Source organism: Delphinapterus leucas, chromosome 14 (genome assembly GCF_059928025.1).
Source record: "Delphinapterus leucas isolate spDelLeu-1000000601 "Yukka" chromosome 14, BTC_Dleu_Yukka2, whole genome shotgun sequence".
In the NCBI taxonomy this organism is placed as follows: Eukaryota; Metazoa; Chordata; class Mammalia; order Artiodactyla; family Monodontidae; genus Delphinapterus; species Delphinapterus leucas.
Window position 1 is genome coordinate 16,659,897 of NC_143142.1, and position 19,574 is coordinate 16,679,470.

General features: G+C 42.4%; 1 protein-coding gene across 2 annotated transcripts; it reads right to left on the reverse strand.

The window, feature by feature from the left end:
- Window positions 1–2: 2 nt before the first annotated feature.
- COQ5 (coenzyme Q5, methyltransferase) lies at window positions 3–18,817 on the reverse strand. 2 transcript variants are annotated; one of them, XM_022550750.2, is made up of 7 exons: window positions 18,440–18,673; window positions 14,564–14,713; window positions 10,334–10,555; window positions 5,629–5,735; window positions 3,698–3,786; window positions 2,994–3,105; window positions 3–2,911 (listed from the first exon to the last, which is right to left on the reverse strand). In XM_022550750.2, exons 1-7 carry the CDS (start codon window positions 18,639–18,641, stop codon window positions 2,810–2,812), a joined length of 984 nt encoding a protein of 327 aa, XP_022406458.2. In that variant the 5' UTR covers window positions 18,642–18,673; the 3' UTR covers window positions 3–2,809. The 2 variants fall into 2 exon arrangements, with proteins under 2 accessions (XP_022406458.2, XP_089750685.1); XM_089894559.1 differs by lacking the exons at window positions 3–2,911; window positions 2,994–3,105; window positions 3,698–3,786; window positions 5,629–5,735 and adding an exon at window positions 8,457–9,162 and having other exon boundaries at window positions 18,440–18,817.
- Between the last annotated feature and the right edge of the window lie 757 nt (window positions 18,818–19,574).

A 19,574-nucleotide genomic window follows, 5' to 3' on the forward strand; every position in this document is an offset into this window, starting at 1 on the left:
ACATTTGTATTTATTTTCTATTCCATACCTCTCTGTCCCATGTTTTTTCTCTTCAAAATCCATTCCTTTAAAGAAATAAATGTGTTGGAGAAGTGTGCGTTAATAACGATTTGTTCAAATAATCTAGGGTTGAAGATGGCCTATTGTTTGATCTTGGGTAGTTTGGTGGGGGTGATTCCTTGAAGTTTCTGTGGGATATAATAGACTAGCCTATTCAACGCTCTTGAGTTTCATTCTTGCCCATCCTGCTACTGTTATGCATGGAAGAATACTACTCAGAAGTGCATGTTAAGAAATGCATGGCAGAGAAACTACTGAATTAACTCTTATTCCTAATCTGATGCTTTCCTTAAATGCTCATTTTGTTAAAAGATACTGCTATAGAGTGTTCTGGGCCTTAGGCCTCAAGTGGTGATGAATGTATAGTAGTTCCATGGTTGTAAAATGGAAATAAGCTAATAAGAAAGTTGGGCTCTAGACTAATTTCCCCTCCCCTGCCTTGGCCAAAGTATATTCTGAAGATTAAAGGTGGTCTTAAAAGGGAAATCTTTTGAGGCAGCCCTCCATGTGATTCTAATAAAGTCTGCAGGAATTTAAACTTATAAGCCTGCTGTGCTGTGCTTTAACTAGCTGTGTTCACATGTGAATTGAAGCTTTCACTAAAAGACCCAGTTAAAACTGGATAAGTAAACTTCATTAACGGTTTCCTGCTATCAGTTTTAGGAAGACATCTTTTCTATGAATAAAAGCGAATACGGCAGACTTGGCTTTTGTAGATAGGAAATATTCCAGAGGCTGAGACAACCCACGCCCATCCTGGGAAGCTGCAAGGAAGGTCCTGGCTTTTAAGTTCCCCTTTGTTTTCAGTGTTCACATGAGGTAAGCCTTTTTGTTTTAGACCTTGGATCTATTAGATACAATTAGGGTGTCTGAGCAGCCAGGCTAATGCTACACAGAGCGGGTGATAGATCTGAATTGACTGATGATTCCATCTTGAGAGCAATATTAGGTCTGTAACATCTTTGGGAGGTTGTTTTTCTTTACCAGAACTTGGGGTCTTAAAAGTTCTAGTGAAGTTGATCAATGTTAGGACTGAGAAAGTTTCAGTGTAGAGAGGCAAACAATTGTTTTACTATTATGGCAATTCAAGTGGGAGAAGTTTTTCCCCTGCTTTCTGCAGGAGAGGAAGAGGAGGTACTGTGGAACGGGACTGCAATTGCAGTCGTTTAGGTTTGTATTTATATGAACAGACTGAGAATGTTCCTGTAATACATCTTTTTTCTACCTCCTTTTCCTCTTTTGTGACCTGGCTATATTTGAAGCCCAACAGGTGTTTGGCTTTCAAAGCTGCATCAATCTTGTCGATTTTAGCTCTACTTCCAGTCTCCAGCTGCCTTCAGGCCACAAACAGCTGGACAATGGGAGTTCTAATTTCATCAGGCCCATATCTATTGCCAGGAAGTGACAGCTTTTAACTTTTCTTTCTTGATTCAGATATGAGAATCACATTGCCACTGAGAGAGGACTGGGTTGATGACCTATGAAGGTTTTTTTAGTGCCTGCTCCTTGTTAATTTCAGAGGCGCCAGCTGGCTGAAAACAAAACTTAAAAGTTTTTCTAAGGTTTAGCATTTTATCAATCGTTCTTAGGTGCTGTTCTTTGAGACAGGTGTATATAGAGTGCTGTATCTGGAAGCTTTTCAGGGACAAGGGCACAATCTTGTGAGTGAAGGTCGTGACTCACGTGAAGGGGTAAATGAACCCTTCTGTGCTGGGGCGAGAGGCAGCATATCTGAAGACTTTTCAAATAGCCTTGAACTAAGGTCTCTGCAATTCAACTGCCAGCCAACTCACAGGTTGATTTCTGCAATTTCTTACCAACCCTCCCCCACCCCCCAAAAAAACCCTTAAGTTTCATCTGCACTGAAAATATTTATGGTCTCATTTTTTTTTTTATGGTCTCATTTTAACATCAAAGAGTGGACTGTATTAAGGAGACAAGAGCTCTGTCCAGCTCTTCTGAGTACTGGAGGGGGTTTGGCTAGACAAATAGTTATCAAACTTTTTTTTTGGCTATAAGATCCTGACTTCAAACGTATCCTGACAAAGAAGCTCTTTGTAAGACGTGAAATCAGGTACATTTATTCCTTCAACAAGGATTTGTCAAGTTTCCTTCATGACAGGCACTGAGGACACAATAGTGGCTTTTGGTAGAAGAGGACTGAATGAATAATGATGAAAGTGTATTTCTTTCACCTCCCTCAAGAAAAAAATGACAAAACCCCTGAAAATTGTAAACTCTTTTAGTGTTTCAGGGCACAATTCTAGTTGTGATCCTTAGCCCTCTAATTTGGGCCTCGGCTTTTGGCCCCAGACTTAGTCCTAGGCTGAAAGATGGACTTGGGTACAGCTAGGAAGTTTTCTGGTTCAAATCATCATTGGGTTCTAATGATTCATTATCCCTCTGGAAGGCAGCACTGGCAGAGAAGCCACAGATACACTTCAAAACTGAGTTTCAGTGCTGGTTTTCCTTAACCACATACTACAGAGCCAAGAAAAATTAGTAGGAGTTAAGCAAAAAGTACAGACCAAATACCTCTGGGAGAAGGCCTGAAGCAGCCCCAAAGGAAAGCTGCAATAAAGTGATAGAAGCTTGTTTCTTTCACTCTGAGACTGGTCACATCAGAACATGAGTCCAAGGCGCACAGCCTTAAGAGGAGATGTTGTGCTGGTCTCACTAACCACATTATCCTTCGGCTCCAGCCTTTTGACAGTACGTGACTGGTTCATACTCCAGGATCTTAAAGGAGTTACAGTTTGAAGCCAGAATGAATGGCTACAATGCCTGATGTTAGATTTTCATAAGTCACCTTCTGAAAACCTGCATCTTCTATCATCTCCTTGAACTCCTCCTAAAACACAAAGAAGGATACAGCAAAAATCGCCTGGATTTCAACTGTAGGGCCTTTGTTGTAAGCTACAGAAGTTTTTTACCTGAGATGGGAACTGTCGGATACTTTCTACAAGGTATTGATAGGACTTCCAATCTCCTGCAATGACCTCTCCCAGGACAGGAATGACCTGGAAGCTATATACATCATAGAGCCTAAACAAAAAGGCAAAAGATTAAGATTAGAACATGACCATTAATAAGCAAGAAGGTCTAAGCCTGGGATTATAAACTCAAATGCCTATAAGGGTCAAGCAAGTACCTGAAATAAGTGAAGTGGGCCAGGTGCAGAAGCCTAGGGAGTAGTGAGGGTGTGGTGACAGGCACAGTTAGGAAGTACCAGAAAAGTGGAGAAAGGGCAGTTACTACTCAGCTCTGACTATTGCTATGTGGGAATATGGGCTTAACCAGGGTTGCCATATATCTGATTTCTCAAGTGAAGCTGGAAATCTAGATTTTTATGTAAAATTTCCTGATTTTAAACTATGGACATCTAAGTCAATTTTTAAAATACCATGAGTCAAACAAAATACATACGTGGGCCCACTTGAGTCTCTGGTTATTGGTTTGAGACCCTTCTGGCCTAGGTGTTGTCATTCAGACCTCAGAGGTGGCACTGTCCCTCAGGGACTCTGGGACACTGAACTATGAGGTTCATGCTTGTAGCTTACTGGCTATTTTCTTTCCACTTTGGGATGGGAAACCCTTGGCTAGATGATGAAAATCAAGCCCTGTTAACAATACCAACCTGGATACTAGCGGATTGTTTACTTGGCTGAACTCCAGACAGAGAAACCGTCCTCCTGGCTTCAGGACCCGATGGGCTTCCTGGAGCGCCTGAGCAAGACAGGACCAACAGAACACACTCGTCAGCAGCCCTCATTCAGCTCTGAGAGGCGGAGGCGGCGTCAGCTTCTAAGGGCATTATAAAAGTGATTTCCCACAGATCCCGTGTTCACTCTCAGCTGGGAAGCTGTAACAGCAGAAATAGGCATTCTGCTGCCCGTGACTAGAGAAGGTTACTTGGAGTAATCTAAACTGACTCAGATTGGTACAACCCCCCACAGGCGGCAATTTTTGAATTACTTCTCAAAATCACAATGGATATTCCTTTTTGATCCAGCAATTTTACTTCAAATAATGTATCTTACAGAAATGTTTCTATTGTGGAAACGACATGGGTTATTCATTATGGCACGATTTGAACAGCACCAAGATTAGAAGCATCTTAAGCATTAATGAGAGACTGGCTAAATTATGGAATATATACACAAAGGGAATCTATGCAGCTATTAAAAAAAGGAAGAGCCAGTGTTCTTTATGTGCTGACATGCAAAAGTCTGCAGGTATATATATATATATATATATATATATATTTTTTTTTTTTTTTTTTTGCAGTACGCGGACCTCTCACTGCTGTGGCCTCTTCCGCCGCGGAGCACAGGCTCTGGACGCGCAGGCTCAGCGGCCATGGCTCACGGGCCCAGCCGCTCCGTGGCATGTGGGATCCTCCCAGACCGGGGCACGAACCCATGTCCCCTGCATTGGCAGGCGGACTCTCAACCACTGCGCCACCAGGGAAGCCCTGCAGGTATATTTTTAAGGGAAAAAAAAGCAATGGGCAAAATGTTTCATATGCTAATATTTGTATAAAAAAAGAAAGAAAATAAATATACTTAATATGCACAAGACATCACTGCAAAGCTACATTAAGAAACTGGTGACTGCAGGGGGAGGAGGCACTGAATGGCTGGGACACAAGGTGAAGACTTTTACTGATATATCCGTTTGTGCCTTTTGAACTTTGAATCTACTAAAATTTATTATTTTTTTTAATTTAAAAGGAATAATAAACTGGCTACAGACATAGGACAGGTCATAAAAATGAAGCTAAAGTACACCATAAAGGATGTCCCACCCAAAGCAGGCAACTAGGCAACTGGAGTCCACATTACAGAAATGAAATGGGGTGCCTTGCTTACCATCTTCAAATGTTTGGACAGAATGTTCAAGCAGAAATAAAGAAGAGCTGCATCAGATTAAGAGCTGAACATTCCCTTCTTCCTACAGAGGAACCATGAATCTAGCTACCTTCTGCCAAAATAGGGTTTGAGTGCCTTTTTCTCTGTCAGCCTTGGAAATCCCTCTGATCTGCAGTGTCAGAGTCAGGTGGCTTCACAAGCAAGAGGAAGCAGATGAAATGAGAGAGCAAGACTGACAGTCTCAAAAATGTAAATACCGGGATTTCTCTGGTGGTCCAGTGGTTAAGAATCCGCCTTCCAATGCAGGGGACGCAGGTTTGATCCCTGGTTGGGGAACTAAGATCCCATATGCCACAGGGCAACTAAGACCACGCACTCTAGAGCCCGCGCGCCACAACTAGAGAGAAGCCCGTTGCCGCAACTAAGACCTGATGCGGCCAAATAAATAAATTTTTTTTTAAAAGATGTAAACACCAACCCAAGCAACAAAGACTTCTGTGGGGATCTGCTCTGTGTTTTTTTTTCAATTTTGTGGGCAGGAAAATTGGCAATTTAAAGGATTAAGATCTCTAAGCCTGAAACATTCAACTCAGGAGCTGAGCCCAGAGAAGAATCTCTCCCTTTCCTCATTCACCGTGGAGCCACTCCAGGAGAACTAATATCCTGAGTCACACAAGCGGAGGCAGCCATTCATTACCCGATCAATGTGTGTGACATTCCGGATCCCAAAGGCAATGGTGTAAACATCAAATTTGTCATCATCAAAGGGCAGTTCTTCAGCGTCTCCCAATACCCAAGCAAGTCCTGAAAGAGAAAAGCAGTTCTGGCCTCAGTCTGGACAACTGTCTCCTCTGCACCCAGTGAACTGTCAAACCTGAGGAGGGGGTCGTGGGAAACCCTGAATTTTCAGTAGGCTGGACAGAACTGTGGGTACCGTGGACACCCTGTTTGCGGCTGGCTTGTGAAGTGGGGGCAGTCTTGTGGCAATTAGCCCTTAAACCTGTGGAATCTGACGCTAACTCTGGGTAATTAGTGTCAGAACTGAACTGAATTGTTGGACATATGTTTGACATTGGAGAACTGGAGAGCTGTTTGGTGCTGGGCAAACATCACACGTGTGGTATCTGAAGTGGTGTCAGAAAATACACACCTGCCTTCTCCAGTGGATTCCTGGCCACCGTCTTCACCGTGTCCTCCAGTCCTGAGAATGTGAAGCTGGCGCCCTTGAAGTTTAGCAGGAAGTCCCCCCAAGGTTCTCAGAGTAGACACTGGTTACTTAGTTATTCCTTACCCTTAAGCAATTTTTATCCAACTAGGTGTTTTGTGTAAAGCACTGTGGTTGAGAGCCCAGGTCCTGGGGTTGCCTGTGTTCTAATTTCAGCTTCCCCATTTACTAGCCATATAATCTTTAATAAACTACTTTGTTTCCTCATCTGTAAAATGGAGTCAATAATAGTACCTACTTCAGACAGTCATTGGAAGTATTCTAAGTATGTAATTTAGTATAATTATATTGGTTCTACTGGAGTCATAGAGAAGCAAAGTGTCTTGACTGCAAGTCTGGTCATGAATTCAGAAAACACCCAAGGGAGCTCCCCATCAGGGTAGCTATGTCCTCTGAGGATCCTGATTTGGCTTTAATATTATTCAACTTGCAGTGAATCAGACATAAAGTATGATATAGGGACTTCCCTGGTGGTGTAGTGGTTAAGAATCTGCCTGCCAATGCAGGGGACAAGGTTCGAGCCCTGGTCTGGGAAGATCCCACATGCCACAGAGCCACTAAGCCTGTGCACCACAACTACTGAGCCTGTGCTCTAAAGCCCGTGAACCACAACTACTGAAGCCTGCGTGCCACAACTACTGAAGCCCGTGCGCCTAGAGCCCGTGTTCCACAACAAGAGAAACAACCGCAATGAGAAGCCCGTGCACTGCAATGAAGAGTAGCTGACGCTCGCCGCAACTAGAGTAAGCCCGCGCATAGCAACAAAGACCCAATGCAGCCATAAATAAATAAATAAATAAATACACTTAAAATAAAACACTTGGCTTCCTTAAATAAATAAAATAAAAGCACTGTCACGTTCGGTGTCTCAATGGAACTTAAAAAAAAAAAGTATGATATAGAAGGAAGGTACTATAGGGGAAGGTAAATGGAAATAACCCTCCTGGAAAACATGCCAGCAGTATTTAACAAGAGCCTTAGTAATAAGTATATCCTTTGACCCAGCTATTTGAATTTTAGGAGGAGGACATTAATGACATCATCATCAGAGCTACTGCTTACTAAGCCCATGATGGCAGGGTCTGTGTTATCACTTTACATACATTATCTTCTCACATCCTCATACCGACTCTGAGACAGCCATGCTATCATCTTCATGTTTCAGGTGAACAAAATTGAGTATCAGAAAGATTGAAGTAGCTTGCCTAAGGTCACACAGACAGATTAGAACTCAGTAAGTTTTATTCCAGAGCCTGTGTTTTTAACAGTTATGGGATAGTACCTCCTACTGTGAGAACGGTTATTATTTTCTACATTTTATAGATAAGGTAATTGAGATCTAGAGAGCCTAAACACTTGTCCAAATATATAGTCAGTAAAAAGAAAATAATGATGCATGCAAAAATTTACAAATAAGGATGTCACAACACTGTGCTACGTGCAAAAACATCAGAAAAAAATGAAAGATCAACTAGTTACGTAAATTGGTTATGCAAATCATAAAACATCCATATGATGGAATATCATAAAAAATGATTTTAAGGAAATTTTTTTTTGGGCCGCACCATGCGGCTTGTGGGATATTAGTTCCTTGACCATGGATCGAACCTGAGCCCTCAGCAGTTAGAGTGTGGAGTCCTAATCACTGGACCGCCAGGGAATTCCCAGGAGTTTTTAATAACATGGGAAAATCTCATGATACAATGCTGAATTAAATAAAGCAGAATACTAAATTATATACATAAGATGTTCTCAATTTTATACAAAGAAAATGATTAGGAAAAAGCTAGGAAGGAAATATATTGAGGGTCATCTCTGGATGCTGAAACTCTGGTTAATATTTACTTCTTAATACCTTTTCAAATTTTTGATTTCTAATATCCAAAATTTTCCCAAATATATCACTTTTATAAACCATCAAATAATCTTTTTAAGGTTCCTGCCCTCCAAGCTTCCATTTTGGGAGGAAGTGCTACATGTAAGTAAAACACATAATAGTACTACACACAAAAATGGCTTTACACATTAATTTTTTAAACTATTAAATCATTTCTAGGATCTTCCTACTTAGTTTCAAATTTTTTTGCATGACATTCTTTGCAAAGGCATTATTACTGGAGATGATAAAGCAAGGAGGAAAGATAAAACCATGCTATGCAGCATGCAATGATCCCTATGCAGGTGGATTTCTTGGCTGTTAGGAGAGCCTGAAGGGCAAGCTGTGCTGTGGAAGAGATGATTCAAGAGGTGGAACATTACCCATCATTTCCATCTTTGTTCTCCAGTCTTCGTGGCTAAGCACCAGAGAGAAGGGAAACACATTTCTCAGTAAGAGTAAGAACACGGTGCCTTTGTCTAGAAACACTAGTGATTGTCAGCCTTCTGATCAGTGTTGATGGTTAACAAAAGAGCCCTTCATTTGGGGGGCCAAGTGGGCTGCAGTTCGTCTAGGCAGCTCATTCTGCGGGTGGGAGAAGGAGGAGGAAGCAGAATTGAGCTAAAATAACCATAGACACTCATGGTGGGGGTGGGGGAGGGGAGAAGTGCTGACATGGACCCAAGGGACTTGGCTTCCTTTGCTGTGCACCGCTGCCTCTCACGGGGGCTGCCTGCAGTGCTCGGCCAGCGTGGAAGAGGGCAGTGCAGCGGCTCTGAAGAGCTGGGTAAACATGCTGCAGCTGCCAGATCAGTACTTCTACTGGGGCATAAAACTGGGGGCAAAAGTATTTCAAAATATGAAAACAAACAGAAAGCCAAATGCAAAATGTATATCTTTAAGCTAGAGCAGAAACTGTCTATTTGGAGGCTGCAACAGGTTCCTGGAGATACCCAGGCATTCTCCCATTGGCCGTTGAGAGTACCGTGCTAGGGAAATTTGAGGAGTACCATTTACGGGTGATTCTTCAACTGCATCAGTTGGGCCCTCTGAGAAACCCACGATGAAATAGAGGTAGGAGGGTAAAAGGGTTTTTTTCTTTTTGGGGGGCAGGGGGTGAGAGGAGACACCTGGGAAAAATAAAAAGGAGAGGAAGCAAGGCTGTGTGGGAAAAGCCGTTAGACCTACAATGGAATATTACTCAGCCATAAAAAGAAACGAAATTGAGTTATTTGCAGTGAGGTGGATGGACCTAGAGTCTGTCACACAGAGTGAAGTAAGTCAGAAAGAGAAAAACAAATGCCGTATGCTAACTCATGTATTTGGAATCAAAAAAAAAAAAAAGGTACTGATGAACCTAGTGGCAGGGCAGGAATAAAGACACAGACGTAGAGAATGGACTTGAGGACACAGGGGGTGAGGGGCGAAGTGAGAGTAGCACTGACATACATATACACAACCAAATGTAAGAGAGATAGCTAGTGGGAAGCAGCAGCATAGCACAGGGAGGTCAGCTCGGTGCTTTGCGATGACCTAGAGGGGTGGGATAGGGAGGGTGGGAGGGAGGCTCAAGAGGGAATATGGGGATGTATGTGTGTACATGGCTGATTCACTTTGTTGTACAATAGAAATTAACATAATATTGTGAAGCAATTATATTCCAATAAAGATGTATTAAAAAAATAAATAAATCACAACCCCGCCCGCCCCCCCCCCGCTCCCCCAAAAAACAAAGCCATTAGACCTGGATGAAGATCTGAGAAAGTCTCAGCCCACCCAGTGGCAGGGGTGGGGTGGAGGTGCTCTGGAGCAAAGACTGCCTGTAAAAAGAGCCCCACGTGGGAAATGTCCAGGCCCCGGGAGCCCTGGTTTGAAAGCTGAAGCACAGCTTAGTTTTGGGAGGGGGATGAAATGGCTCAAGAACAGGGCATGGGGGTCACTGGAGAGCTGCTGGGAATTAAAAGCCAAACTTGTCTCAGTGTCCAAGAGCTGAGATCCAAAGAGTCAGGCCCCATTCCGGATCTGCCATTTAAATTGTGTTAGCTGAAGCAGATACTTAACCTCTTTGGGTTTGGGTTATCTCCCCTGTCACATGTGGCTGATAATCTAACTCCCTGGGTTGCTGAAATAATGTACATAACAGCACACATGCTGGACGCAGCCACACAAATTATCTTCCACTCCTACCTATCTGTAAGTTTTGTGAAACCTGGAAAGAAAGCACTTCAGCATTGTACATATTCCATCTTATTTTATAAACATATAAACATCTCCTCTGGGTCCACTTTCTGCAGGACTTACCAGCTTTGTATCCTTGAGCACGGGCTTTCTGTTTTCCAGTCTTTAGCATCTCCTTGTTGATATCGCAGACCATGACATGAGAACCGCCCAAAGAATCCTCTTCATTCTGGTACTTTTTGGCAATTTCTTCCCAGGATAAATTTTGTTGGGCCCTTAATTGCCTCTTCTCCTTTCTCTGATGCTGTGCCTGAACATAATTAAGGAACCGGAATGCAATGTCACCTGTGGGAAGCCAACAGGAGGAAAGATCAAACAAAAACAAAAACCCAGCATTTCTTAAACCCAAAAGGAGGAACAAAGGTACAGGGGTTGAGGAGTGTATGAAAATTGAAGTTTGTACTCATCTCAACAGTAACTATTTTTAAAATTTTATTTATTTTATTTATTTTTGGCTGCGTTGGGCCTTCCTGGCTGTGTGCCGGCTTTCTCTAGTTGTGGCGAATGGGAGCTACTCTTCACTGTGGTGCACAGGCTTCTCATTGTGGTGGCTTCTCTTGTTGCGGAGCACGGGCTCTAGGTGTGCGGGCTTCAGTAGTTGTGGCTCGTGGGCTCTAGAACGCAGGCTCAGTAGCTGTGGCGCACGGGCTTAGTTGTTCCACGGCACGTGGGATCTTCGGGGACCAGGGCTTGAACCCATGTCCCCTGCATTGGCAGGCGGATTCTTAACCACTCTACCACCAGGGAAGCCCAGTAACTTTTTTTTTAACAGTAAATTTCTAATGTCTAAGATTCTTTAAAAAACCTGGACTTCTCTGGTGGCTCAGTGGTTAAGAATCCGCCTGCCAATGCAGGGGACACGGGTTCAAGCCTTGCTCCAGGATGATTCCACATGCCGCGGAGCAACTAAGCCCGTGCGCCACAGCTACTGAGGCCATGTGCCACAACTACTGAAGCCCGTGCTCCACAACAAGAGAAGCCACCACAGTGAGAAGCCCGCGCGCCACAACGAAGAGCAGCCCCCACTTGCCGCAACTAGAGAAAGCCTGCCCGCAGCAATGAAGACCCAAAGCAGCCAAAAATTAATTAATTAATAATTAAAAAAAAAAACCTCGGGCTTCCCTGGTGGTGCAGTGGTTGGGGGTCCGCCTGCTGATGCAGGGGACACGGGTTTGTGCCCCGGTCCGGGAAGATCCCACATGCTGCAGAGCGGCTGGGCCCGTGAGCCATGGCCGCTGAGCCTGCGCGTCCGGAGCCTGTGCTCCGCAACGGGAGAGGCCACAGCAGTGAGAGGGCTGCGTACCCCCCAAAAAAAAAACCTTAAAAAAATTGCATATGTAATGCATGGACACATTTTTACTATAAGACTCAATACCTAAACATGTAGAATAAAACATGAAAGTTGCATTCTCTGTCCACACTCTCCAGACATAACAAGTGTTAAGAGCTTAGTGTGCAGCCTTCTAGTCTTTTTCTAATAATTTTTATGACAGTAACATAAAGGTACAGTCACAAGCAACAGTTCCCTGCCACACCACTTCCTACTGTGGGTTCAGTTCCCCACAGACCATCCTTCCCAACTCCTTTAACTGTTTATTCTGTTGGTTACAGCTACTTCTTTACCTACCAGCTACTTCTTTACTCACCCCCATCTCTGCTTGCTTTTATCCTCCCAATATATTTTATCACTTTTCATAATTCCTCACAGATACCTTGTAACCTAGAGTAATAAACTAATCAATATTTTATTTTAATTTTTTCATTGAAGTATAGTTGATTTACAATGTTTCAGGTGTACAGCAAAGTGGTTCAGTTTTACATATATATACATTTTTTTTCTTTTTCAGATTCTTTTCCATTATAGGTTATTACAAGATATTGAATACAGTTCCCTGTGCTGTACAGTAGGTCCTTGTTGTTTATTTTATATATAGTAGTATACATCTGTTAATCCCAATTCCAAATTTATCCCTCCACCCCAGTATTTTATTTCTTATTCCACCAACTACAGACAGTATCTCTTGACTCCCTTCAGTGTTCCATCATACATATATATATTTTTTTATTCTGTCAAGCCTGATAACATTTTATTTGTTCTATAGCTACGTCTTCTGTGCTTTGTTGATGGTTTGAGTCTAAAAGCTGAAAATCAAGTGTGTACATTATTGTGACCAGGTAAATATTGTTCGGGCAAAGCCAGTGCTTTCCGGGATCACATTTCCCTTTTTATAATGCGGTTTCCTTGTCTTTGTTTTTTTCTTACACTGTAAGAAATATATCCTTAAGTTTTTCCATTTTCTCCATCCAATTCGGTATTCTCTAGTCACTTTCCTATATATTTAAATATAATTATATGTACTCATATAAAACAACTTAAAAACATAAATGGGGATCATATTATATGCATTGTATACAACTTTTCTTTTTCTTCCCACTTAATATGTCCTTGAGGCCATTCCATTGGTATTTATAGGCTTTCCTCATTCTTTTAAATAGCTACCTAATATTTTATAGTATTGATATATCTTAATTTAAAGCCATTTCTTTTTTTTTTTTTTTTCTATACACGGGCCTCTCACTGTTGTGGCCTCTCCCGTTGCGGAGCACAGGCTCTGGACGCGCAGGCTCAGCGGCCATGGCTCACGGGCCCAGCCGCTCCGTGGCATGTGGGATCTTCCCGGACCGGGGCACGAACCCGTGTCCCCTGCATAGGCAGGCGGACTCTCAACCACTGTGCCACCAGGGAAGCCCAAAGCCATTTCTTTTTTTAAAAAATATATTTATTTATTTATTTTTTGACTGTGTTGGGTCTTCGTTGCTGTGTGTGGGCTTTTCTCTTTAGTTGTGGCGAACGGGGTCTACTCTTCATTGCGGTGCACAGGCTTCTCATTGCGGTGGCTTCTCTTGTTGCGGAGCATGGGCTCTAGGCTCACGGGCTTCACTAGTTGTGGCACGTGGGCTCAGTAGTTGTGGCACGCAGGCTCAGTAGTTGTGGCTTGCAGGTTCTAGAGCGCAGGCTTAGTAGTTGTGGCACACAGGCTTAGTTGCTCCGCGGCATGTGGGATCTTCCCAGACCAGGGATCGAACCCATGCCCCCTGCATTGGCAGGCAGATTCTTAATCACTGCGCCACCAGGGAAGTCCCTAAAGCCATTTCTTTATTGAGGTAGAAATAGGTTATTTCCAATTTTTCACTATGACTAAAAATTATGCAGTGAGCATATTTGTAGCTCTACTTTTTCAATGTCTTTTTAAATATATGGGATTACTTTTCAATTGCATTTTCTAAATGGGCAGTTGCCAGCATGTGGTAATGTTACTGGCTGGGGTACATTGGAGGTGGAAGCAGCTCTGACTGACTCCCTTCTGTAGCTATCTCTCTGTGCAAGTTTTTGTTTTTGTTTTTGTTTTCAGACTAGATGTCTAGAATTGGAACTGTGGGATCCTAGACTGTAAGCATTTTAGATTTTGATAGATTCTGCTAAATTGTCCTCCACCTTACTGCCCTCTGTACTTCCTTTTGGGTAGAGGGCCACACCAACAAAGCCACACATAAACATGTTTCAAACATGGACATTATTCTACTGCAATTTATTATTATACATTATCCTATTAGTATAGATTATGACATTATTACATTATATTACACATTATGACATTTTTCTCTCCAAATGCCTAGTATGCACCAAATAACAAAGGACCATGCACAAATAAATGAGCTTTTGGTATCTGGTATCATAGTAGATTAGGCAGAAAAGTCTGCCTAGAAAGCTTACATAACATGATAAAAGCTCTCCCCCTTCCCCACACCAAAGAGGGAAAGTGGGATAAAGGTTAAATAGAAGGTAAAATGGTTGTTTAGATGGGGAAATGCCACTGGAGTTAAAAATTGGTCGTTTTACTTTGTAATCCTCTGAATTTTAGAAAAGTGACAGGCACAAAGCTGATATTCTGTGCTTTGACTGACATTCAGTTAAAAAGGAAAGAATAAATCTTTCTGAGAAGTGTACTGATTTTCAATTACTATTTTCAGGCTAATGGTAGGTGAGCTAGCTCATTCCAACAAGAGACACTAATTTTTTTAAACTATTTTATTTTTATTTTTTACTTATTTATTTATTTTGGCCACACTGCGAGGCTGCGGGGTCTCAGTTCCCCGACCAGGGATCTAACCTGTGCCCCCTGCAGCGGAAGTGCAGAGTCTTAACCACTGGACCGCCAGGGAAGTCCCAAGAGACACTAATTTTTATAAAAGGAGCTTAGTGGTACCCCAGGATACAGAACTGTATGTTACCTGTGCCTCCAGCAACATCCAGCAGCTGGGTCCCCGGAAACGGGCGCATCTTCCAGAGCAGCAAATCCTTCCAAATACGGTGGATACCAAGACTCATCATATCATTCATCATATCATACTTCTTGGCCACACTTTCAAACACCTGATAGACTTGAGAGAAATACAACATGATTGGACTATTCATAAGATTAACCTGGAAAAGTCCGAAATGAAAGAGGAGAAAGCTTTCCCCCCCATGAAATTAACTGTCTGCAAGGTGGAGCCAAGTCATAATGCTTGATGCCCAAATCTTCACCTTAACATTACCCCTTCTAAAAAAGGCTTAAATTACATCATGTAAGAAAGAAGTCAACCTCTTTTCTGTTATCTTAGTTAGCTTTACCTAGGGCCATTACCTTGTAATAATGTCATGCACATACTTAAGTACTAAATAGGTTTCTGTTTTTCTTTTTTTTTTTTTTGCCACGCGTCTTGGCTTGCAGGATCTTAGTTCCCTGACCAGGGATAGAACCCGCGCCCTCAGCAGTGAAAGCGCTGTGTCCTAACCACTGGACCGTCAGGGAATTCCCCAGTTTCTGTTTCTTAGAGGAAGGGGCAGGGAGGGGGTTGAAATGTTTCTAATATTATTATAATAAAAGACAACAAAATCCATTAGAAAGACATGACAAATGGATGGGAAGACCTCAGCTCATCTCTGCCAGCATCACTGAGAAAAACCTCATGTACAATTTGGTGGGCAGATGGATGGCAGGATGTGAATCAGGGCCAAGTCACACTGTAGAGGGTCCTCATGACCCAACATAGGATTAAGGCAGAATGTGGAATCTGGGCTAGCTGAAGAGTTAAGGAATTTATTATCCAATACACTTTAAAGTACAGGCTACATTTAACTTCTTTGCACCTCAATTTCTGCCCATGAGATGAGAATATCAGCGCCAGCCCCCTACCTGCCTGCCGTAAGTCTGAATTAGGTAATGAAGGGGAGACACGTTGAGTTCCTCAGATAAAATGTGCTGCTTAGACCCAAAACATTACTGTCCTCTGCTGAATCAGCAGACTATAGAGCCCCCTCCTTTAACTCAATCTTGAATGTCTATTCTCAACCTTGGGCTCCTATAAGCTTGCTCTTTGCTTTTGAACATCTTTTGGGGTACTTAGAGGGACACTAAGGCTCAACCCACTAAGTATAAGCCCTTCTTGCTTTATATGGTTCTAATATACAAGAATTTCAGTTACTGTGGTTTAGTTCAATAATGCCAGTCCTCTAGCAACATCATTCAAATCCAGTGGTATATTACCTGTGACTAATTACATAAAGTACACATTTTGCTAGTAGTTCTTCAGTCCACAAATCATACATAAATAACAGATATGCATCATGACCAGAAGCCAATAATGTCACTTCTCTCACAGTTTGTAGCTGGTTGGTCACTATACATCAGTTATTCAGTTCACATGCAGACAGCAAAGCATGTAGTTGTGTTATCTTCTTATCTCAGCTGTAAATCTCTGGGGCATTTTACAAAACTAGATAACTGAAAGAGGAAACTGGCCAATGGAAATGAAAGTGCAACAAAATAATGAAAAGTGAAAACCCTGGAAGTGAAATTTGAATACATCAGTGGAGTTACAGGAGAAACATGACCATGGGAATGTTGATACTGCTGCCCCTCGAGAGGTTTTAGATATGCAGCCAGAGGAACTTTGGGAAAATGAACTTATGGATGTAAATGAGAATGTGGTTGTGATGAAAAGGCTGAAGATGTCCCAGAGGAAATGATGCCAGCAAAAAATTTCACATTAAAGGAATTCTTGGAGATATTTCATGACATTGAAAGTGAAAGGATAAAATGTTACAAGCTGACTGAACCTTAGAAACAAGTTTGGCCGTTTGCTGAGGCATGGAGAAGGTGCTCACTCCCTACTGTAAATTATATGACAAAAAGGATGCAAACACTGTTTAAACTACTCGTGGTAAATTTTTTACAAAGGACTAAAACAACTTAATTCTCAATCTTTCTAATTTTTTATTAGATTTTAATTTAATTTTAAATTTAAACAATTAAAAATTCTAATTGTATTAATTAAATCTAATTTTAAATGACAGTGTGCTAAATAAATATCAACTTTACTATTTTTTCATTTCCTTATACATTTATAACTGACATTAAGAGAGCTTTTGATGTTTGATAATTTTTAAAGGTTCTGGAACAATCGCAATTTTCCCCATTGATCTTTAAGATCATTGTCATGATTTCAGCTTGTATGGACATTTTTACTGTCCTGCATCATTGTGCAAAGATTGCCTGTACTTCAATCTTGGGTCCCAATCTGGAAGTCGTATTTAGCTTAGTGGGTAACTCTTCCCCCCGTCATTGTGTGAAATGTTGTTTATACATTGTAAAGCACAATACAGAGGTTAAGCATTATTATTATTTTGGAAGCAACCCATGTGTACTCAAATTCCAGCTATGCCACTTATTAGCAGTTTATTCATCTATACAAACAGGATAAGAGTTCCTACCTCATACGCTTGTATTTATAAGAATTAATGTAAAATATTTTTAAAAGGTTTCAGGGCCTCAATAAAAGTTTGCTATCATTTTACTTGGCTCCATTTATTTCACTCCACAATCAGTTATCAAGCTCCCAATGTACATCAGGTGCTGAGGATACAGACGTGAATGAGCCACCATCCTAGCTTTCTGGGGATTCACAGTGAAATAAATGTTAATTTAAATTCAGTATTCAAAGAGTTACAAGGGCTTCCCTGGTGGCGCAGTGGTTGAGAGTCCGCCTGCCGATGCAGGGGACACGGGTTCGTGCCCCGGTCCGGGAGGATCCCACATGCCATGGAGCGGCTGGGCCCGTGAGCCATGGCCGCTGAGCCTGCGCGTCCAGAGCCTGTGCTCCGCAACGGGAGAGGCCACAACAGTGAGAGGCCCGCGTAGCGCAAAAAACAAAACAAAACAATCAAAGAATTACAGTAGAGCTATGTATATTATTTAGTTAAGATTCAGGTGAGAGGTAATACAACGTGCTAGTCTATAAGAGGATGGAAATTCAGTTGTAGGCTCTTTCTCTTATATTCTGGGTGAACATAGGCCAAGTTAAGGAACCTCTCAGAGTCTCACCTTATCCATCTGTAATATGGGCATAATACCTTCCCCATTACAAATGGTACAGTTGGAGTTTTAAAAAAGTTCTTTTCCTTTCCCATGCTTATGGTGAACACAAAAAACTGCTCAACAATATCTAACATTTACTGAGCAATTATGAAGTGCCTGGCATTATTCAAAATTCTTCAGTGTTTGAAGTAATCTAATCTTCACAAGAACTCTATGAAAAACGTTACTATTATTCCTATCGGGCAAATTTGGAAGCTGAGGCACACAGAAAATAGTTTCCTTCTTTCTTTGTATAAAAGATGGCCTATCCCTTTAGCAAGAGATTAAGAACGTGGGCTCTGTAGTCGGACCAAACTGGGTTGGAATACTAGTTCCACCACTCACTAGCTATGTTAAACTGGGCACGTTTTTGCTTAACCTTTAAGCCTCAATTTCCTCTTACGTAACATGGGATAGTAATATTCATCATCGGGAAGTTGAAATGAGAATTGTAAACAAGGTCTGCACACCGCCTGGCACATCATAAACGCTCAACTGATGGGGTTTTGTGATAATTACTTAAAAAGAGGTAGCGTCTCAGTTTGGCAGGGTCAGGCTGGGGCTACTCCTTGGAGATCAGGACTGCAGAAGATAAAGAAAATAATGCATCAGAGCCGACAGGACGTTAAATCAATCCTTAATTTGGGCGGAAGAAACTAGATCGCAGACGGTCAGATTCCCCCCCCCTCCACCCTCTCACCCTTTTCACCTTTGCCCCTCTTCTCCTCTTCCGACACAGTCTCAAACCCGAAGTGCGTTTCGGTTGCCCGCTTCTCTTGGGACAAGGGCCGCGCACCCAGCGGGCCCCTGGGCCAGGAGCTACGAAGCCCGGGAAGCCTGCAGCCCGGCAACACCCGCGACCACCCACGGCAGCAGAAGCTCCATAAACCCCAGCTCCTGGGGGCCGCCATCTTGACAGTCGCGTGACCGCCGCCAGACAGGATGTCGCGTTGCCTCACTAGATGGCTGACGGCGGCCGGCCAGAGACATTATTAGCTGAAGGCGTCCTGAAACCTGATATTAAGGAGTTCTGCAGGATCCCTGGGATTCTGAGGCTATTTAGTCTTTGAGTACCCGAAATCCCTTTTTCTTTCTCTCTCCAAATTGAATATAGAATTCACCAGGAATGAGCGGACCCTAGGGAGAACCCCCAATCACCTCTCAGAGGCCACGTCTCTGCATCTTGCCAACCTGTAGTACTAACTTCCAAGATATTGAGTAACTCTTGTTTTCTGGTGCAGAAGAGGGCAAACGGAGGTACAGTGTGGTAAAAGCCTAATATTACGGGTTCAATTCTCGCAATCTTTGGCGTGCATAAATAATCACTTGGCATGATCTTAAAGTGCACATTTCCGGGCCCCAAATACCAGAGATTTGGGATCAGTAAATCTGATATCTATTTGACCAAACTTCTCTGGTGATTTCTATGAGAGGGATTGGCAGACCAGTCTTGAGAAACATATGCTAGACTACTCTGAATAATAAACATAGGAAAGATTGTTCGTTGGTCTTTCCATTTTATGGACCTAGGAAGTTCATAGATGGGAAGGAAAGCTCTGGCATCTTTTCAGTAAGTCGCCAGAAAACACCACTCAGCCTCCCTCTCCTGCTATCACAAAACGACATTTCTAGCTCCAACTGGTATAGAATGAGTGCTTTCCTTCAACCCCAGATTTTCCCATTCTTTTCTATGGTAAGGGTAGCGTAGAGCATCTTGCGCAAAAGAGGATGGAGGTGGTGAGTTTTATTTGGATTTCTGTATGTTTCTGCTTTAATTTTCTTTAAAGTATGTTTCCTGTAAATGTTTCACAAGGAGAAAGTGCCAAGGGCCCTAAGAAACTACT

Bases quoted from the DNA above. Each gene is read 5' to 3' on its own strand.
- COQ5 (XM_022550750.2), bottom strand. From the start codon at position 18,641: ATGGCGGCCCCCAGGAGCTGGGGTTTATGGAGCTTCTGCTGCCGTGGG. The intron at 10,556-14,563 runs GTAACATACAGT...GGCTTCCCACAG, and splicing joins GGATGTTGCTGGAGGCACAG to GTGACATTGCATTCCGGTTC. The intron at 3,106-3,697 runs GTTGGTATTGTT...CTTTTTGTTTAG, and splicing joins AACAATCCGCTAGTATCCAG to GCTCTATGATGTATATAGCT.